Here is a 23,271-nt window from a genome sequence, read left to right as displayed (position 1 = left end):
GTGTGTATTTAGGAAACAGCAAAATGGTGGAAATTGGACTATTTATACAATTCCCATGATCAGATTAATTGGGGGAAACACAATGGTCGCTTATTGTATCCGCCTCATTACCTTTACCCAGCTCGTCCCTGAATTCTTTTCGAGTTATGTATTAGTAATGTGAGAGGAAAGTAGTCTGGAAGTGCCTTTCACTCCACGCCTGAGGGCTTTGGGCAGCTCTCCTACCTGTGAAACACTTGTATGAGTCATTTTTTCAAAAATACGTCTTTTGTGTTGTTGTTTTATGTGTTAGTAATGATCCACGCATTAGAAATTTTACTGCCTCATAAACTTGAGACATTGGGACTGGCTGGTCATACTTGGTAGCTTTATGAGGAAACATATTGAGGTGTAATTGCCTCAAGGGAGCCTGCACTTGAGGGAGCAAGTATACAGTAGGTACGTTTTAAGCAAATCTTCCTTGCATCCAACAGGGACACTAAACTTCTTGTCTGCAGTTACAGAGTTTCCAGTAGACACATTAATATGTGTGCTCCATAAGCTTTTTGCATAATAAGTACAGTTGATTTCAGATTTCCGAAAAATCTTGTTTTACACTGTGGTAAAATGTCGCTTAAAACAAAAACATCTGTTTGGCACCCAGCTGAGCCAGCATATGGGTTACTGTCATGATAAAGATTGAGAGTGGAAGAAACGATTCTATTGTGTACCTCCTACACCATTTCCAAAAAAGAAAAGAAAGACAACTACCACGTACTATAAACTCGCTGGACATAACAGTACACCCGAACAATCTAATGAAATCCAAAACAAGTAGTATATAAATATGACAACACCAAGTACTAATATTTGCCTAGTTTGATTGATGTAGTCAGAAAGAAAACATTAATTGAACAATTGTTCATTTTGGTGATTTTTGGATTGAATTGCACTGAATCATTAGTAATGGTGTTTCTCTCTCTTTCTTTTTGACAGTTAGGCCGGGGGTGCGACTTATGTGTGAAATTATTAACACATTATTTTACCATTTCACATGTTATTTTCACACTAAACCGCAAGAGAGCGCTCTAGGCCTGTGGAATAATTGGAACTGCAACTGACGATAAGTCTGACGTAAGCGACGTAGAAGAGGAAGAGCCGCATCTTCTCCCTCCAGAGTTAGTGGAGTTGTTTAAAAGTGACCTCCTGTTTTTTGTCCATTCAATTTGATGAGACATAATTATATTCCTGGAAAAAATGGCACAATGGATAACTATGACTGCCAACAACAAAAATAAAAGTCCTCAAAGAATCTGTCACTGTCCCCTAATAGAGAGTTCATGCCACTGCATACTTTTGGCCTCTGCCAGTACTTTCAGCAGCGATAGTATGACATGGTCACACTGAGGAGCCTTTCACCAGTTTCATCTGCTGTGCTGTGACTCCAGCAGGAGGTGCGGGTTGTAGGTCAAACAAGGAGCTAGTCTTTTGACAGAGTTCGGAGGCAAGGTCAGACTAATGTGATTTATCGATACAGCGCAAAAGTAATTCATTGTGCGTCCTGTCGACTGTGATAATCCACAAGATAGGCCACAGTCATCATTGCCTAATGACTGAGGTGTCGGGGGGAGGTGAATAGGGTGCTTGTCAGAAAGAGTGTACGTCTATTGTCCTGGGCTTGATACACTAATTCGAGCACCAAGAAGATGCACCTGCAAGATGCCCTTATATTTGTCAGCTGCTCCGCAACTCCTTCCTTCTCTTGAACACACATGTGTGCACACACACAAAAACATTTGGATTAATGGAAGGGCCTGAGAAAAAAAAAGACAAGCGTCATGTCTCTGGAGCTTGGACTCGGGTCAAGACTCGTCTCGTTGTAATCCCTCTCAGGTGATGCTGTTCACATTCAGCTGGTTCCACCTGATCTGCTTAAATATCCCTTCCTCATCCCTTAAAACTCCCCCCACCCTTTTCTCACTAGCAAGGATGATGGCAGTGAGGGAGGGCTGCTGCTTTTGCTCACCCATCAAAACCTTAGATCATTTTTCCGCCTTTCTGCAAAGCCATCAATGTGTCAGTTAGCTGATGCCACACAAGAATTAAGTCAACAAACCTTGACAGTTTTATGGAAAGAGAAAGGTCGGGATGCAGAGCTCACATCACCTGGATTAGACGAGCATCATGTGAGAGAGCAGTGTCAACAGACATGCCATCTGAAGGGCTGACTTCCCTTTTTCCAGAGGCTACAGTGGCATTGTGGGTTAGAAAGCAGCCAATTGGAGCAGTCCCTCTCTCATCAACATATTATATTGCACAAAAGTGCTGGGTTCCAACGTTAACACTGGCAACCACAAACTGGGATTTTGTGTAAGCTTTCAGAACACACAAGCCTGGCTTTCAGGGCCGGGATGGAGAGGAACCATCTGACATTTTACATTTGACTTGTGTACAGTATGTCTACAAACTCTTCTTATCAGTGTTCATATGGTCATAAATGAAACATAGTGGGGTAAAACACTCAAGTATATCAAGTTGGAACTGTTTCCAACTCGAATGCTTGTCTAATGTCTGCAGTTATTATTCTTTGGTGAAATAAGGGCATAATCAACTTCACGACATTGCTATTTTCTGTGGATTTTGGCATCAAAAAACATCCCGCAAACCTTGTGTCGACTGTCATCAGTGGTACAACATGATATGCATTTCTGACTTTGCTCCCTACACCCTGCTAGGCCACAGTTGTTTCACTGAAACACTTTCATCCTTTGAAACATCTGGAGATGCAGTTCAGTAACACATCACTGTGAATTGACCATAAAATTATTGCAAATTAGCTGCAGACGTTCGGGTGTTCAAATTCCGGCCTGCAGATTTGAAGGGGTTAACAGTATCACATGGTAACTTTTCACCTCTTTGGCTGCTAGTCCATATTCATTACCTGTTTGAACATCTGGGTATCTATGTTGCTCCAGGCAGTGCGGCTCATGTGCGGTTTTATGTAGTCAGCAGGTGGCATCATTAGCCAGCAAATAGAAATAACAAGAACAACTGTTGTCTTGTCAACAACCACTTTTCAAAGGGCCAGAATAAAGGTAGAATGTCATCTACATGACAAAACAACCACTACAGAAATAAATGAGATTCAATAAAAGATGTAATGTTTCAAGCAGTCCAGGTTAAAATCTTATCGCGCTCAATATGTATGTATGGATCAATAATATATGTATGGATCAATAATATATATATATATATATATATATATATATATATATATATATATATATATATATATATATATATATATATATATATATACATACATACATACACACATTCTAAATGCATCAGAGATACATTGCGGTTATCTGATAGGCATGATCGTAAAAGTTTTTTTATACTTTTTTTGCTTTTTTTTGTTGGCATTGGATCTGAATGGATGTTTATGGTCTACCTCAAGAGATTTCTGGTGATTGTATATACCATAACCAAACATTTGGTTGCGTCATACAGCATGCTAGCGCCAAAAAAAAATTTAATCAAAAAGATCAAATTTACTGTCTTGACTATTTAATTTAAAACATACAGCTAGTCTCCTTGGATTTCTCACAAAATTGTTCAGTCGAATACACTCCTTACACCTTACTTGGTTGTGCTGATACATGCATGCATCACATCAGTGGCGAAATATTTTCAATATGTGTTCCAAAAGGCGCGAGTGATGTTATTGTTACACATAAAACAGTTGTGCTCGGCAAGAACAGTGTGGCCAAATTGAGTTTCAAGCGTGTCTGGGACTCAACACTGCTGAACGATTTGGATAGCTCCTGGTACATGCCAGACAGACTGTGTATAAACCTGTCAGGAGAACACGGAGGACTGCAAAAATATTCTGGACTGCACAATGATCGCTTTCACACCTTTTAGTTTTGCTGTGGTAAATAAAGACAGCAGGCAAATACCAAATGATTGGGTTGACATTTTCAAATGGTGCTCCTGCCCCAACGTTCTACTAAATCACTCCCGAGAGATTACTTCAATGTCACGATAGATTTTGAAACTGGAGTGTGTTCATGTACATAAAATCCATTTTAAAGTTAGAAACTCTTGACCTCATCTGCAGCGCAACTCTTTCACCGGGAATCGCGCTACACCAGGGCTCGGGAGGGGGGTGGATTACAGTCCTATCAGAAATCCGTTTTATCTGAAGTCAAGCCTCTCCGGCATTTTAATTGATATTCTAAAATATATTTATGAATTATTTTCCCAAGCTCCAAAACATTCTGGAGCCGTCCCTGCCCTTCACAGTCACACACCTTCTCTTCTCTGCGGGCCGCGTAAGCGGGAGGAAAGTGATGGTGATTCCAATGCCCCATGGCTGACAGGGGCCCTAGATAGATAGTATTTTCAGGCAGAGAGTTCCCAAAGTTTTATTCATAGGGCCCCAAATTGCTGCCGGGACCCCTGCACACACAAGTAGTCGCAAGTGAAGCAATAATGTGTTGCCATCTAACACATTTAGGCTCTTTAAACATGACAAAAATACAAACACAATTTCTAGACGCTACCTAACAGAGTCATTCAAGACAGAAGAACAGAGGAACACAAACAGAAGGGTGAAAAAACGTGTGTGTGCCAGTACCCCGCAGTGCTTCACTGATTATTTGCAGATGGACAGTGGAGAGCTTTCAGAGTGTGGAGGTTCCCCCTAGCACGCAGTGCATATGATTAAATCTGTGATTGCCATACAATTTACAAGAGCCAACCCCCTCCCCTGACTTTGAATGAGTTGTCTAGAACATTAACACACTGCGGGGGCCAGTTGTACAAAAGTCAGTGTTTAAGAAAAAAAAAAAAAAGCCCCAGCCAACACCCATTGGGCGCCCAATGGATCCGATGAGTTATGTCACAGGTCTAAAGAGGACTTGGCTGGGGCCAACTCTCCTAATCCCACTGTCTGCTCGTTCATTGAGAGTATAGAGCAGTGTTTACAAAGAGGCTGATCCCCTTCTCAACTGCGCCTCCGCTGAACAATTGTTATGCGGGTTTCCTACCAACTGTTCAAAGTGGTTATGAGATCAATTAAAACCAGCTTATGGGGCTTGAGTGGAAATGTGCAATTCATATGTCGGGGTAAAGGGATTCCGCAACCATTCATTAAATAGATCTCACCATAAGAACACCCCCCCCCCCACCCCACCTCCCCCGTCCTATGAGATGTAACTTTATGGAGCGATGCGCATCAGCAGCTTTTTGAATTGATCAATTTGTAATGCTCAATGTAGGGACATGCACCTGTAATTTTACGTTTACTGGTGCTTTATACTTTAAACAGAAATGGTATAGTTTCACTTCACATTTAAATGTACGTGCCCAGCGCATTCGCGCAAATTTTACGCATGCCGGCTGAAAGCAAAAACATTGCACAGCCTTTTTTTATGCTGGAAAACAACATTTTTATCTTAATTGCCGTTTGTTCTGAGATTACGGAATGTTCCTTGATTGCCAAAATACACCTGAGCGTTGTCAGAACCAGAAACTAAATAGCTGTTGCGCAAACTTGGTACGTAATTTTAAAAGGCATATGTAAAATGTATTTGGCCAGTATGTAGTCACTATCTGGATGCTGTGGTGAGAAGCTTTAACTTTTACCTCTTTTGGTTCTCCTCCAGCGTTGTGACGGCGCCTGACAGTTGCTGTACTCCATACAGTTCAATACTATCAGGGCAAATGAGATGAGTCGAAACTGCATCTGGACGGCGATTAAGTTGTCCGGACCCCGATTTAAAAAGTGGTCTGACGATGAAGTCTTTGAAAGTGTTCTCTTGGAGTTCCTTGTAGGACAGCTAATTTGTCAAACATCAGACGAGATGCGACACAGTATCAGGTCGCCAATTGGGATCATTTTATGGAGCGAGGTGGTCCTCCGATGAGTATGAGTGTTCTCGTCGGTGCGCTGTAGAGATAACCACAAAAGAGATTAGTGAGATGGAAGCGTAAAGCAATCAACACCAAGCCCTAAAAATGACGTGTGCAGTGATAGAATTGGTATTCTAAATCTTCAAAATAATGAGTCGTTTGTGCGGTAATTTGTTAAACCGATGTCAAGTAGACTACCAGAAAAAAAAAACGCCCCTTCCAGGACCTTCGCGCAATCGTGCGTAAATGTGAAGAAAACGCTCAGCGAAGTCAAATTACCTTGCATCAGAGAAAATGCTTCTCCGCCCAGGTTCCGTTTTTGTTTTAGGGTCCCCTGGACTGCAAGTGCAGTTTGGGAACACGCAGCATCACTCCTTGTGTGACAAAACTTGTGTTTCCAAAGAGAGAGCAGAGGTCCGACAGGGACGCGTACTTTCAGCGTGCAAGTAAAGGAGTAAGAGGCAGAATTTCCCCCTTTCTGAAAGAATTATTAGATTCCGATCACCTTGGTTTCTTCAAAGTTGGTCACGTAGTACAGTGGACTCAAAACCACGCGTGGTTGTACTTGGAGGGAGTGGGAGCCGCAAATGCGTGGCGTGTGCGTTTCTGCGCGCTGCTGAGGTTGAGCGGTGACTGACTCCAGATTGGTCCTGATGCTTTCTGCCTCCTTCCTCATATAGAGCCGTGCTGATGTCACGCGTGGAGACTTCTAGTTTTTTTGTGTTTCTTCTTATTTATGATGCTGCAGATGACATGCCGTTTTTTCGCTCCTCTCCAGTCACTCCCCTCCCCCTTGTCTTGCACGCTCATTTGTGGGTGCGAGGTTGCTTCTGGGTGCTAGTGGGCGTAAACGAGGTTTTTGAGCCTGCTGATGTAAAACAGCTTAAGGTAAAAAAAAAAAAAAAAAGGCGTTTTGGGGCTGTCTGGATTTGGCATAGTGACTGCGGGAGTAATTTACATTTTTCCTGTAAAATCACCCATATCCCAAAGAAGATCCCACTTCCTCAATACTAACTTCTAGCCAATGCTTTCCACTGAACCCCCAAGTTTATCCGGATCAAAAATGAAATAATGACATACGTTTCATACTAAAATTTGGTCCACTGACGATAGTCCAGTTGAATAATTAGAAGTTGGAGGCTGGAAAAAAAAAAACGACAGATGTGCCTAATGTGCGTAATAAGATGAGTCTGCCAGTCTCGCCACGTCGTTTTATTGCACGCCAAGGACTAAATCCACCACCCGTCTCCGAAATTAATGTAAATCGTTAGAGAGGATCAAGTAGTTGTGGCGCGTGTATAAATCATTCAGTAATTTAAGGGTTTTCTTGAGTTCAAGCATTTAAAGTTGACCCGCGTGACCTCATAAATGGATACAATCTCGGCCGTTCCGCTTCTCCTTCATTCAGACCTACCTTGATGAGAGAAAGACACGATGCTGGCTGGCACTCATCCGCTTTCCAATGACATTCAAACTGGCAACTTGACAACTTTGCAGCTCTTTCAAGGAAAACATGTGACTCACGCGTGTGTAGCGCTCATGTAATGGAAGATAATAACAGAACCTTTCCGTTTACATGGCTTAAAAAAGCCTCACTTGATGATGCGTAAAATAGGTAAAAAACCAGGTCATTGATCTCATTTTAGCAAATCCAGCAATTACAGTAGTCTGGAAAGCTGATGGGGACCCAGGTAGAGAATGCTTTACCATATTCATCCACTAGGTGTGGCACTTAATCTTTCATGTATTTCAAGGAATAAAAAGGGTTTTCAGTGTACCCTTGCGTCACGTCATCGCTCCATCCATTACACGGACTTTTATGACAAATAAACATAATTCATAGACATAATGACAGGTGAATTAAAATGAAATGAAATTTGACTATCTTTACACTTAAAACAACAAGAAAACCGGTGAATTGAGACCACCCCCCCAATCCCTAGGCAATAGTACATGAGTGAGTTTCTATTTCATTGCTGGGACTAATGAAAATAACTTGAAACTCTCTAACGGTATATTAAACATAAGGCCCATCGACGTTTTCTTGCCAAAACCTATATTGACCTTTGTTCTATCTTTATTTATTTATTTATTCAGAGCAGTGACGGGCATTGTGGTCAGGAGGCCTGCTAGCTGCAGGCAGCACTATTAGTTTGGGTTCCTCACTAAAATAACATCTGAGAGTGCTTTGTTAAGGTGAATGTGATAATTTATGCCTTGGGCACTTTTTATTTTCATGATGTGTCACTGAGACGGGGGACGGCAAACCAATCACTTTATTCTCCTCTTCCCTTTGCTCTGCAACCTCCCTCCCTCTCATTGCAGCGTAAATGGAGATGACGTCAGCATTGGGAAGCTCTGGCTCCAAGCCCTCAGTGCCATAACGGCAATGAGGTAAGCTGCTGTATACTTTCATCAGAAAAATCTGACTGAATGATTTTTTTTTTGCATAAGTTGTCATTACATGTACATGCCAACAATGGTAACGATTGATGTATCTATGGAGTTTTGTCTAATATTGAGAACTCTGTTTAGCACACAATTTTTGTTAAAAGGCACCTAGCCCAGCAACTCAGGCACATACAGTGGATACTAAAAACCTAAAACACATCTTCAAATGTCAGGTGTGATATACAAAAAATAGACCAAGATCATTTTAAAACTTTTGTCACCATTAATGACACGAGTAATCTGTGCAATTCAATTTAAGGGAAAAATAATCAAATGTTTTACAGACATTAAGTAAAAAGTAACAACTGAGAAAATGTGATTGCATGAGTATGGATACCTTTATAAATGGGGATGTGACTGTGTTCAGAATAAACCAATCACAGTCAAACCGACTATTCAGACAAATTGTTTTGCTGTTTACTGCAGATGTTTTAAGGGAAAATACATTTTAAATTGTATTCCCAGTGGCACTGCCGCTGACAATTCACCTCGTTCATAGTACTTGTGCCGAACCATACTGGTGTTGCTTTTGAATAAAAGGAGCATCAATTTGCCAAGTCCATCTTCTCAATGAAAAGCAAAAACCCATCAGCCTTTGGCTAAATAAATACTTCTTCTTTTTCAGGCTAAACAGACATTTAGATTTTCCAGGTTTGATGTTGAGTAAGCCGGTGTAATTTACCCAGAATTCTCATTTAGTGCTTTAACGTAATCAATGTGGAGGCACATTAAAGGTAAGAATGTGAAAAGAATTGCCTGTTTTAGGGAACTTGCGATAAAGATAGAGCGAATGAGTAGCAAAAGAGTGAGTTATGAGAAGGTCAGATGTAGCAAAAGCGGGGGTGGTGGGGGCGACATTAAAAAGATTGTGACCGTCTGGCTAATGGTTCTTTATGGCTCCCTCATGTCCTCAGATGGGCAGAATGACTGGCAGAGATTGTGACCGCTGGTAACTGTACATACTTCTGTGTGCCCCTTCAGCTGATGTCCAAGTCAAGGGGACCGCCACCGACGTTAAGTGTACCACTTAAACATCATAAAACCAATAGACTAAACAGCCATTCATCATTGCAGCTCACACACACACAAAGTGTATCAGACGTAGGACTTGGAACTGTCTCACTCAATGACTCAAAATGCACATTAAAACCTCACCAGGTATTACTGTTGGAAGAAAGTCTAACTCCAGAATGAAATGTCCAGGAATACGGCAATCATCGGCAAACTGGCTTTTGTTGATTTCATCAAATCTGCGATTTGAAACATTGTCGATTTCATCAAATCTGCGATTTGAAACAAGTGCAGAAGCTAAACACTGGCGGTGGTGGTTAAAGGAATGGAGCACAATGATTAGGAAACATTTATCTTTGAGCAACTAAAGGTTTACTGACCTGCCCAACTCGGTGTCTGGAAGAAAACAAATCATCAAATTAGACCATTTGAAGATCAAACCCATGTTTTTGTTGTTGATCGTGGGAAATGTGAATAAGTAACAAATGTGCAAGCAGTTAAGTGCTGACGTTTTCCTTGTGCGTGTGTAATGTGTTCTGTTGGTAAGCTCTGGGTGGCTGTGCGCTGACAGGGACCTTGAGCAGCTGGCCCAGATGTTGATGTAGATGTTTTCTATACAGTGTGTAAGTGATTTGTTGCCTTAAGGACATAGAGATATAATTGTGCTGTGTTGCCTATATTATCTACTTAGAAGATCTCTGTAATGAGACTTCACTTATTTGCTAGTTTTGTTTTTGTACACATGCAGGCCAAGGTTATGAGTGCTCTGATTGTGACTCAAACAATCCGGATGAAGTTAATTGAGCACACCAAAAGTCTGACAAAGAGTTAAAAGTTGAACATTTAAGATATTTGTTGAGAACACGACCTCGATGCTGTCTGCTAAAGCAATAATCCATCATTCTAATTTCACATATGCGGCTGTTTAAGTGGTAAAGTTGTGTGAAGTTACAAGTCACATCTCAAGTTCAGAGTGTGTCCATGATTATGATAGTGTGGATAGTTGTAGCACTTGGAAGAGTAGAGTCTACCTACCACTAGAAATCACAAGGTCAACATCAAAAACACACCTAAGTGGGATGACTGGTCCTCAAGCCACATATTTGCAACAAGTCCTAAGTGCAGGGGACTCTGGACATTGAGTAATGCTCACCAAAAGCCAATGTGAGGGTCCACCTTATTTACGTTTCTGAGTTGAGTCACCACCGTCCTCCGGTTTCATTTTATGGTTGCTTGGATTCTACCTTGTCATTAGGCCTTTGAAGGGCAAAAGAAGGATGAAAGCGTTAGAATTGTTAAACTTGCTCTTACTAGCTTATTTTGTGTAAAGAGAGCGTTTGTTGACAGTTCATCAACATTCTACAGCCATTTCACTGAGTGGCAAACAATTGCGAATAGCAACGGACGTTGGCATTCTCGTCAGATTTCGGCAGAATTTGTCAGCATTCGTTCAAAGTTGCCAGACGTTTGCCAACTGTTTTAGTGATTTTTCTTGTCCCATAGAAATTTCGAATATGTTCAAAATTCTGGACAGGCGAACGTCTGCTGACGGTTTGGCGCGCATTTGCGACCTTGAACCAACTCTAGAGAGAACGCAAAATTCACACCCCCGATCGCTCGCCCCTCAGTGGGAAAGAGGCTTAAGAGTCTTTGAACTGTTGATCTAGATATTTAAATGATCAAGGGTGTCCACGCATTCTGCAAAGAGGCTAGCTGGTGAGGTAAAAATGCATTGGGCCAATTATTTAGCTCTCAGTTGCTTTCATTTTTGACACTGTCCATTCCTAGTCACATTGTCGTACTTTTCGTGTTTCGTCTGGTAGTGTCTCCAGAAATTGAATTCATTGAAAACAGCCAGTGTCTTGGCAAATAAGGTAGACAGTTGTTTTGTATTTCAGTGAAATGCCAATTTCCACTTGTCCTGGAAGCAACGGCCCTCTGTCAACGTTCCTTCTCTTTACTAGAGTCTCCATTTTAGAAACAGGCTGGAAGGGGTCACACAAGGGTTATGCAGCGAGGGCTGCATTGAGAAATTCACTCTGACGCCTAAAGGGACCCTGAGAGCGGTGTGTTCGGTGAGGCGGCGCATGCTCTTAGCGTTGTTTTCTAATGTAATTGAGCACGGCTACAGGTATTCTGCCATCTTCTGGTGATATATTAAATAGCTGTACACGTGTATTTTCTACTGTGTACGGTACAGGGCAGGCGGCCATAATCATTCATTTCATGCCAGAGGCTGCGGGCCAGTAGAAAGTTGAACGGGCTGCAATCGGCCCCTAGTACAAACTTTGTACATGCCTGTGTTAGGGTATAGATAGAAGCCTTTAGCGATAGACTAGGAGCAAATAATCTAATGTGGTTCATAAAATACATGCACTGTATGTTGCAGTTTACATCATTTCCTCAATGTTGTTGATAGCCAATAGTATTTAGCTATAAAAATCTACATATTAGTCTTCTACATCACTTTGATCATAAATACATCCTTCTGTAAACTTAAGACAATGGTGACTTGACGAGTCCAAGTTACATCAACTGCAGGCATAGCTAAAAAATTGTATGTCATTGTGAGGACTGAGCTATGATTTACTAATTAGAGAATTTGAACAACAACAGCAGGAAGAAAATGACCAAACATTGGAAGTTAGTCACACATAGGGAAGTCTCAAGTAAAGCCCGAATCTCACTGAGAGGGGCAGCTTTGCATGTGTGCGTGCATGTAGTGAATGTTGATTTTTCATCAGGTTTCATTCAAAGTCACATACAATCGCAAAGATCTTTGCCAGCAGTTTCAACGGTTCCAAAGCTTTTCTTGTCGCAACAGAATTACCAATATGTTCAAAGTTTCCTGGCGTCAAGAAAAGCAAGTTTAAAACTGTTGCCGCATGTCTGGTGAACCTCTTCACGACCGTTTGCAACGTTGAACAAACCCTGATGAAAAAAATCAACATTCGGGCATGTGTAAACACTTGCCACCCGCACCACTCAATAAGATATGGGCTTAAGTTTCAAGGCATAACCCTCAAGTCTCACGCAGGTCAGTCCCAGGTCATGTTTGTCTTGGGGAAGTTGTGTTTAATTGCTTTCGTCTTCTACTTGTATAGTGTGTAAATGAGTGCAATGTAGCAACAATAAATTGACTCTAGTAATCTAGTCTAATCCAATGTCAATCTCTTGTGTCCCCATTTTTGGATAGAACAGGAATGTCCAACTCTGCCATTATTAAGCTTCTTCAGAGCTGATGAACTGAATCAGGTGTGTTGCAGCAGGGAGACATGGGACACAGGCACGACAGCGGCTCTTGAGGGCCGCGTTTAGACACCCCTGGGCTAGAAGTTAATATTCAGAGACATGAAGTCAGCAAAGTACAGACAAGAGTTGCAAATACACCGTTTTTTATAGAGGCCATGTTTGGGAAACAGGAAAGGAAAGCAATGTGACAGATGTCCATGTGCATACCTTTAACTTTGTTCACATTCTATCATGGTATCCATGAATGGCTTTGGGGGAAAGGTGTTGCTGTGCCTCGGAGGCTCAAAGGTGCACCACGGCTCGGCCCCTGGTCTAATGTGGACGGCCAGGACATTTTGCCAGGCTATCACGTTCTGAAGGGGTCCGTCACATTTCTTAATTCATGATCAAGTTATGGTGTGTTTATTCACGTCAAAAAAAGTTTATGTTGGGCAGCTTTGGAGAACGGTTATGGCCTCAGAAGACTACTTTGATTAAGGTCCCCTGCCGGGTTCGGCCTTATACCAGACTGCGCATGCCAGATCATAGCAGAACCAAGTTTTGTTATGCCTCCTATGCATTGTTACATTTTGTTGTGTTTGACGACGGCCGACTAGGTTTCCCATCTACACGGTGACTGCCATGGCATTTTATTTTTTTTGACAGTTCAAAAATTCTGGCCAGGCTTGTCATATTTGCAAATCCCATTCTGACACATTATCCCTCGACCTTTTAATCAACAGTGGCTTAAATGATGATTGCCATGGCTGCTGGGAACATAGTGTAATTGTAGCATTAGCAGCACAAAGGCCAGACAGAAGAAGAGGTTACAGCAAGACTGATCAATACGATTCACTTTTTAGCTGCCCTACCAAGTCAAGGCCAAGTCAGGGCATCAAAACATGTGGGAACTGATATATGACAACAAAATAGCTACAATGGATCATTATTGGGGACTTAACAAGAATGGAGAATGTGGCAGCTTTCAAATGACTCAGATTTAAGTTGTGATGGGTAACACGTGTTTGACTAGTACAAAATGACGCTATTAACACCAAAGAGACTGGAGATGCTTTGTTCCATGACAAGGTCAGTCTTTTCAACATTCTCAGATGCTACACCAATGTAATCTCAACATCTTTGATGCTCATCACAGAGGGGTCCATGCCAAATAAGCAGATGCCACATTTTAACAGCACTTAAAACCAATATTGTATTGTAATTTGTTCTCATCTGCATATGAGCTGCCCTGAGGACTGAAGCCTCCGTACTTTCACCTCTCCCACGTGGTGAGATACATCTGCCACTCATCATTATTTTTTCGTTTAAAAAAAAATGTATATTTAATACTTTTTGTAGTTCATCACTGGGCTATATTTTGGCTGAAAGTTATCCTAAATTTCTTTTCCATCTACAATGAGCGATCATTTTGAAATGACCCATCATAATCAGTAACAATGAAGCACAAGTCAGATATGAACTATTATATTATATTTAATTTAACAATCAACTAATTTTAATTATTACATTTGAATACTATTTGTTGCTGACTCTGATTCAAGGCACATGATTAAATGATTGCTGAGCAGTGGTACTGGGTGTTTTGTTTGGCAATTTAGTAAAGTGGGGGCACATGTCAGTCAAGTCCAGGTCAAATACGATGATCAAAACAAACACGATCTGGTTTCCTCACTGGGGAGTCCAAGCTCACCCCTAACCCCTCTAAATTTGAGCTCTAAAACCCTAGACTTGAACACAGAATGCCCAAAAGTGCCCTCGGCCTCGGCCTGTACAAAAACATATTCCTGTAATCTAATTTATAAGAAGTCTGGCAATGTTTTACTCCCAGGAAGAACTTTGTGTTTTAGTGCTGAGTTGCTTTGTGTCCATGTTTCAGATAGAACTGTAGCAACGACCCCTGTAGACTCTTAGAAAAAACTAAAGCAAAGGGAAGGAAACTATACTGAAAAGGAGGGAATGGTTGCGAAAGTACACTATTGACATTTATGTACCCTTAAGCCAAGTAGACAGCCTCCATTACTGGTTTTATTTTACAAAACCATGATCTTCTTCCTTAGGGAAAAGGAGATAATTTTCATTTCGACCCCTTAAATACTCCCAAGCTTATGACTTCAGGCAAGGGGACTCCAGTGAGTCTCAATGCCAACCTCACACATAGAAAAAAGGGTCAGGCATTGGAATCTAATTCTGTTAAGAAGAAGTACTTGGAGCATCCATATCTGAAAATAATCCCCCCTCAGCACGCCTGGCCTGAAATTAATGCATTGATAAACACTAACATATGATATTGTACGGAGTACTTCAAGCCATTTGGAGCAACTCCACTTTTAGCTTGGGTTACAATTGATTTTTCAGGGAAACTGAAATGATCATGCGGTCTTTTCTTTAACGACTCAGATGTGAGGTGGAAAGATTTTCAGAGTTACTTCCAAATACTCAAAACAATCTCCTAAAGTGCTTGTGACGGGTTCTTATGGGACAAATAATAAATAGGACTGAAGAATCTACTTAAAGAGTAATATTTTCAAAGGACAAGCTCTTGTGGAAGACATAATTGCTGTAAATAAATGTTAGATTTCAAACATGGATGAAAAGGCCAAATTCGCCCATTTTGAAATCTTTTGCATACTTGTAAATAAATCGAGTATCGAGTATTTTACTGGACCATGAACCAGCCGTAGCCCTAGAAATACCAGGGTTTAAGATGCTTGCTTAGGACTCTCTGTGCTTGCTTCAATCCTCTTTTCCAGTAATCCCCCTCTCACATCAGAGACATTCACCTTCAAAAGTTTGAAGATAACCAGTTCCGTGTTTGCTTAAGTATGCAAATTGCCCGGTGTTCTGCTTGAAAAAAATCCTTTCTACATGGCATTATCTGGTACCGCACATCTCAGCAATGATAATGAGTATCGGACTGAAACCGATAAACAGTTGACTACCCTAATTACTGTCATCTGGATCTCAGACCACCAGATACAAACTTTGAAAACCCCTTTCGTGCAGAAACAAGCATTTCTATTATAAGTATATATAACCTTTAAAATGCATGCAGCTCTCTAACATGTGACAATAATTCGAGATTTGAAAGAAAAATGTACATATATAGCAAATGTGGCTCCAACCCTTTTGAAGGGTCCAGTGAACTGTAGACAGCAGGCTTGAAAACAATACCCATATCTTGCTATTACAGTAATCAGTAAATAGATGGGTGCCACTTTTCTCAAGGGTTCATCAAGACAAAACCAGCCCCCTGGAGTATCATTTTACGTCAATCTTTCTATGGTCTGTAAAACTTCTCTTTACCTCTGTTACCACAAGGTTTTTAAAAGCCTTTGTAAGAAACTTAAAAAGAAACTAAGTATCCCGGCTTGAAACGGGACAATTTGAGGAAAATGATTGAAGACCATTAAAGGTAATATATTGAAGGTCCTGGTAAATATTTTTGGAACCATCTACCTTACCAGGCCTCCTTGTTGGATGAATAAGGTCAATCAATGAAAGTGCATTTATACTACCAATGAAGGTGTACTTGTTTTTTTTTTAAGTTACATGGTAGAAAAGATTGTTGGGGTATACAACTCTTTCTATAGAGTATGTGCCATCATTTTAACCGCTTTGATACCTTTTTGTAAGTTCTCTCCTTATATATATATATATATATTAATGTCAGTGCCTCCCCAGTCATGAACCTCACCTGCACGTACTTGTATTCTTATATTGTGAATGTGCAATTATTACAATAATTCTAAATAAGGAATGACCGATTTGAATTTAAATTTGTTTAACCCTAATCCTAATTTAAAAAAAAAAAGTAGAATTAAATCCCCTGAAAAAATTACCTTAAAAAATCTAAATAAACCTACCAAACTAAATTCAATCGGACGCAATGATAGGTATAGCAACCAGGGGGTGCCCGAGGGTGACCGGACGACGTGGCGGCCATTTTGGAAGAATCATGGCACCGTGAGTGTAATGGACACCCAAAATAAGGACCTTCAGGTAAGAGTGGCTACAAAGAAAAGACATTGTGGAAGTCGCAGTGATTCTAAGAGATCACAGCAAATGGGACACCCTGCCAATGATCCCCATATGTCAAAACTAAAGTCCAATAGTAAAATTCAATGTGATAGTTACATGTTTGAATTAAAAGTACGTACAATACCAATAAATTGTGATTGACAAAATAAAATTGACAGCTAAACATTAAAACCTTAAAGACCAAAAATGTAGGGGATAAAAAAAGAAGCAAGACAGTGAAAGGTATGAACTTTACGCAACAATTACGCAACTTTTGTGCTCAACAGGTACAAAGAACCCAGCCATAATTGAAGACACACTACTCAGGGTTGAGAATATTAAAATAGGTTTTGACTAATTATCGGAAATCCAATAAAGCCACGCTCAGGGCCGCTCAAAAGTACATCCAAATTACCTGGAGTAACTGCTGGAGAATGAGAGGTAGTACACAAGGTATGCACAAGAGGGAGCAACCAGGGATTTGAATAAATGGGAACCGTGAGTGTAGGAACCTTCTGAAATAGTGACCCTCTGGCGACAACAACGACAACAGGTTGGTCTTCCCTGGGGCCTTGCGGTGTATGAAGCACAGGGAAATGGAAGGAATTAAATCCAGCATTAAATCCTTAGGTCGTGCGTTGTAATGAGACAAAGAAGATTGCTCAAGAAGATAGGAGCATACTTTTATAGGATGGATCTCACTCTGATCAGGGTGGATTGAACCTGAGCTCTTCTACCTTGAGTGGCTTGAGCTGGATACCTAGCGGTGTTAACGAAGGATCAAGGTGACTCAGGGTGTAAGTGCTCAGGGGCTCCAGTGCTCTTGGACCCTGATCGGAGGAGAAAGGCAGTGGTTCACCGCGGCTGGCCTACTCTGATCGGGGAAGATTGATCCCCAGCTCTTCTGCCCTGGGTGGCTTGACCTAGATACCTAGCGGTGTTAACGAAGGGTCAATGCGACTCAGGGGGTACGTATCCGGCCCCCCTGAGTTCCGACTCTAGGAACAATGCACGCAGGGTGTGGTGGTCCAGAGCGGAAGGACCTTAATCGAGGCTCAGTCTTCTGAGGGTTAGCCTCGCTCATGCAACAGCACATTGCACCACACGCGTTAATATTGTACTCTAAATGGTGACCTGGAACAGGTTCCCAATTCTTTCCCCTGATATTCACGTCCCCTAGTCCACCTTAGGTGACTAGGCCGAGGATGCACCGGGACCTAGGCGATGTAGAGTAGGGTTTCTTTTTCAGCTATTCCCTCCACAGGTATTGGAATACAGGTGAGTTCCCTCTAGGTACTTTGACTTCCCTGGAGCCTCGCGATGGAGGAAGCACAGCAAAGTTGGAGGAATGGATCCAGCATCTCCTTAGGTCATGCGTTGACATGGGACAAAGAAGATTGCTCAAGAAGAAAGAAGCCTTTTTTTGTAGGTACAACCGAGAGGAGAGCACTGGGGAGGCACTGCTTAGTCAAGGCTGGCTCCAGTGCTCTTGGACCCTGATCAGAGGAGAAACGCAGCGGTTCACCGCGGCTGGTTCTCACTCTGATTGAGGAGGATCGATCCCCAGCTCTTCTGCCCTAAGTGGCTTGACCTGGATACCTAGCGGTGTTAACGAAGGGTCAATGCGACTTAGGGGGTACGTATCCGGCCCCCCTGAGTTCCAACTCTAGGAACAATGCACGCAGGGTGTGGTGGTCCAGAGCGGAAGGACCTTAATCGAGGCTCAGTCTTCTATGAGGGTTAGCCTCGCTCATGCAACAGCACATTGCACCACACACGTTAATATTGGACTCTAAATGGTGACCTGGAACAGGTTCCACATTCTTCCCCCTAATATTCACGTCCCCTAGTCCAGCTTAGGTGACTAGGCCGAGGATGCACCGGGACCTAGGCGAAGTAGAAGAGCTTTTCTTTTTCCCTCATTCCCTCAACAATTACTGCAATACAGGTGAGTTCCCTCTAGGTACTTTGTTGGCAGGTTTGCCTTCCCTGGACCCTAGCGATGTACGACGCACAGCGAAGTGGAAGGAATGAATCCAGTATCTCCTTAGGTAGTGCGTTGGCATGGGACAAAGAAGATTGCTCAATAAGAAAGAACCTTTTTTTTTTGTAGGTACAACTGAGAGGAAAGCACTGGAGAGGCACTGCTTAGTCAGGGCTAACTCCAGTGCTCTTGGACCCTGATTGGAGGAGAAAAGCAGCTTTTCATATATATTGGTGGGCCAAATTTTTATAACAAAACTCCCTATTTCCAATATTCCCCTATGACTCACTGTTTTTCTTTAAGTGTTAAGATTAAACAGTGTTTGAAAGATGATAGTTTGTGCAAAGTTATCATACTAGTGATAATTGCCTTCATTTTCATTCATTACTTTAAACAACTACACACAATTCTGTTATCCAAGTGCAATTAGCCTGAAATTTGAACGACTGTTAACAAGTTGCAAGGCAGTGAGAATAATTATTGAAGATGGCTACTGTTTCTTATCTTTGCAACAGACAAAACAAACAAAACTCATTACTCAGGTAATGAAACACAGGTTGGGAAAGCCTCTGAAGTTCAACAGGGCAATCACTGTAGAGAACATAGGATTACACTCAAAGATCCCATGGGAAACTTACCATGATAATACCAGATTCCAGGTGCAGTGACATGAGTCAAGCAGGGAGTAGAAGAGTTGGTGACTGTTGAGTGACCCATGGATGTTAACCCCACGCCCCCATAGCCCATGAGACACCAATTTAAGTTGACTGTGAAACAGCCTATGTGTAAGGAACCACATACACAAAAGAACAGCTTTTCATTATAAACCCATACACAAATTAGTAAAATTACTCATTCATTTTTTTAAGACATCCAGTCCACTACCAGCCACTACACATTCAACTGCTTTCTTTTAGTCATATTTCAAGTCTCTGCTTGCTGCATTGAGGTGACCCCCAGGTCTTTACAACAACTTTCTACAGATACACAATGTGGCTTTCAGTGATGGCCACGCTAGAAAAGTTTCAATACCTAGGCTTTAACAGCAGTTACCTTAAGTTTCCATTAGTTTGTGAAATGGGCACATTTTCGCTGACTGATCAGCAACAATAAATTTACTGTGCTCAGGATCCGTTGGGATACTCAATCTTTATTCTTAACATCCAATCCCTGCATTAGGTGACGATATAAATAAGTAGCTCCTTTCGTCCTTGGCCATACTGTAACAAGACCTGTGGCATGGATTTTCATTCCTTCGTTTAATTGACTGGGTTTCCCACGTTGAATAAAGCCTCACCTCTCCCATGCAGGAGGGTGACACGGACAAGGGGCCTGTAAGGATGGGACCACCAAAGTAAAATGTACAGATTCTCACGAATGAAATATTTTTTGCCCATTTCATGTTACTTTATAAAAGGCTCTTACATTGAAAAAAGTAAGGAACAAATCTGATTACAGAGGCTGATTTGGCTCCAGCTTCAAATGATCACAATTTTCAACAAATGAAAACAAATCTGAGACGAACAACATGATGATTACAGCAACTCTGATTCATTCAGATTGTGTTTCGAACTCATGAATATTATTTGATAGAACAGTCGGCTCTCCTTGTGTCATGAATTCGAAGAGTGTGGAAAGCTTGACAAACAATGTTTAGGTCTTATATTGCTGGTTTAGAACTGTGTAAATGCATCAAATGTAATATGCACCTCTTGGTGCAAGAATTGTGTGGGTTGAAGAAAAAACAGTTCAGTATCAAATGTATAAGATAATTTGCATCTTCTTTGTAAAATTTCTTTTTTTCTACTTATTTATCCATTCAGGAGATTAAATGCTCCTCGGGAGTTTGTCCATTAATTCAAAAATGACCGTCAGTACTACTCCCAACTGTTTCTGAAAATTAAATGCTGAATTTAAGGCAAGGTGACAAATTTGAACACGTTTGACTCATGAGGTTGCATTCATGCGACTGATCGTTATGTGTGTGGATATCGTCCATTCCTTCAATTGGCAATAATAAAACAAAAACAAAATAAAGTTATTGTTTGTTTAATTTGATTTTAATTGCACACTAACACCTGTTTTTCAGTTTAGGGCAAAATTAAAAATATAAAATAAAAAAATGGGCCAGAAAACTGCCAGCTGGTGTCCACCAACAGGTTTAGGGATTGACAGATATTTTCCAGAATTAATACCTGGAGATGACAATTCATTTGAGTGGACAAATAAAAGTAAACAACTTGGATAATGTGACTGTAAAAGTAAGCACACCCTATTTGCCAAGAGGATGCGTTGAGAATGATTCAGTGACACATTGATCTTTTTTTAAGTCATTCTTTTTTGCACGATAACACTGTGCAGACTGGGATTGTAGACTGACTAAAAAAATATATACAGGTTATTGGAGTAAAAGCAGACCATTGGAGGGAAGGTCAGAAGTCGAACATCAAGATAAATATAGAAAATTGAGCATTCTTGCGGCTCTGTCTACGGGCCCCCAAATGCGTGTTTATTCTTAACAATTCACCACAGAATGTAAATGTCCACAGAATTTGTGCAAAACACTCAAATCCTGAAAATGAGTTGAGGGTTTGGGGAAGTAATTCCGACATTTCTGTGTGGCTATAAAACAACCGCGGGGTTAAACAAGAGCCATGGGAAATGCAGTAAAGAAGTAACAAGTCAGCAACCCAGGCCAACTTAAATTGTGATTTTTCTTTTGGCCAATAATCAAACAGTCTCTGTCCAATTATGGAAAAGGCATGACAGTTGAAGAGTTGTAGAGGCAAGTGAATCCATCAATTGATGTCATGAAGGATGATGCATATACAAACAAATGTTAAACGGGTAACAAACATCAGAGTAAAGGTGGATGGGGCCCTGCAATTCACTCATGTACTTTGCCATTGCCATGGAGAAGGGCATTAAAATTGTAATCCTATGAAATATTGTCACGTTTTAAAAATAAATTATATTTGTAATTTGATTGTTTATTTTCTGCAACTGTAGGAATATAGTTACCTTTTACATTTTTATATAGATATATTATATGAATAATATATAAATACTATGTAGATAATCTCACATAAAACCATTACATGTACTCCATTACTTCCCAAGTATGAACATGACAGTGTAGATCTGTTTGACTTGCGCTACCCACCACTGAAAATTTTAATAAGTTCACGACAGCTCACCACAATACAGTATATCTCAAAAAATGTATATCAAAAATGAATACAAAAGACAAGATTTTTTTTTTTCATTAAGATTCAATTACAAGTCTTATTTTGTTTGTTTGTTTTTACATTATTATTGCAGGGTCTTTGAATTCAAGCCAACCCAGATGTTCAATAACTAAAATTAAATTAAACAAGATCTTATTCAATACCAATTTTAATTCCATGCCGACTGTTTGAAAGACCGTGGCATTAAGCCGAATAAAATGTCTGTCATTAGTGGGTATGACAGCTGAAAAGACCGAGACATTGAGCTTGACAGGCACAGTTTGAATTTGGCCAACACCACACCAACTCATAGTAGTGGTAGCTCATTGGGATTGTTTGTGTCTGTTTTTGTTGTTGTTTTTTTTCGCTGGAGGGCGGGGGGTTTTCCCTTTACAGATTATTAATGACACTTTAAATAGATTGAATACAGATACTTTTTGGTTTCAAAATGGTAGCATGCCCGACAGCCCTATTCGTGAGTGATTCATCCACCATGAAATCCCCCATGAGCATAACATGGAGAACTGTAACATGGGAAAGGGTGCAGCCCAAACCCTGTGAACAGACTGGTACATCTTGACCTCCTTGCATAAATACCGATAATGTGGTTATTTTTTAACCCATTCACCCTTTGTAAAGAAAGTCATCAAAAGCGCTAATTATTAGTTGACTCTAAAAATGATCCTGACTGAATATATTGCAGTGTAGGATCAAAGTCAAAGTCTGCCTTTTGTCAATTCCTTCACATGTCAAGCAAGATATACTAAGAGATCAAAATCACGTTTCCTAATATCCCACGGTGGAGACAAGACATACTAAACCCAATTAGTCCACAGACAAACAAAACATTCAAGTAAACAATACAAAAAGTAAAAATAAGAATGCACATACAATTAATAAATACTACTTTAAAAAAAAAAAAAAAAATTATACTTTTGGTAACTGGTAGAAACTGATTGTTACGTGATGGATGAGTGGATGGGAGATAATGGATGAGTGGATGGACGAACGGATGGATGGCTGGCTGGACGGATGCACGGATGCGTTGGTGGTTGAGTTGATGAACAGCAATTATCCTGTGCTGTTGTAGTTATGAGACGTTTACCCCGTGCCTGGTACATTTTGTGCGGTGTGTGAAGTAATTGCCATCTCGAGTACACCACACGTTGCTCAGTATTGCTTAATACATAGTAATTTTATTTTTGAAAAATATGCCATGACATTACTAGTACTGGTATTTACAGAATGCAGCTCTACCAATTATACATAACGACTCCTCAAGAATAGATCTTGAACTTTCTCACAGTAATCATCATATTGTGGTGTATTTTAACATAATCTATTAGTGAGGTTTCCAAACAAAGTAATGGGTTCTGACCACTTATTTGTTCCCACCCTGTTTGCCACCCCTCTACAATGCCGTTTGAATTC

At 40.8% G+C, this 23,271-nt stretch overlaps 1 protein-coding gene across 2 annotated transcripts in view; it reads right to left on the bottom strand.

Annotated features, from left to right (window-relative positions):
- Positions 1–6,727, bottom strand: part of rspo2 (R-spondin 2) — a 54,462-nt gene extending 47,735 nt beyond the window's left edge. The window contains exons 1-2 of one of the 2 annotated variants that reach the window (XM_061289659.1): positions 6,178–6,727; positions 5,632–5,935 (exon numbers count right to left, since the gene is read on the bottom strand). In XM_061289659.1, the coding sequence (XP_061145643.1) occupies positions 5,632–5,731 (100 nt within the window). In that variant the 5' untranslated portion in view covers positions 5,732–5,935; positions 6,178–6,727. The remainder of the gene's footprint in view (positions 1–5,631; positions 5,936–6,177) is intronic. The other variant, XM_061289660.1, reaches the window with a different exon arrangement.
- Between the last annotated feature and the right edge of the window lie 16,544 nt (positions 6,728–23,271).

Source organism: Syngnathus typhle, linkage group LG10 (assembly GCF_033458585.1).
Source record: "Syngnathus typhle isolate RoL2023-S1 ecotype Sweden linkage group LG10, RoL_Styp_1.0, whole genome shotgun sequence".
Taxonomy (NCBI): Eukaryota; Metazoa; Chordata; class Actinopteri; order Syngnathiformes; family Syngnathidae; genus Syngnathus; species Syngnathus typhle.
This window is presented reverse-complemented; position numbering and strand designations above follow the sequence as displayed.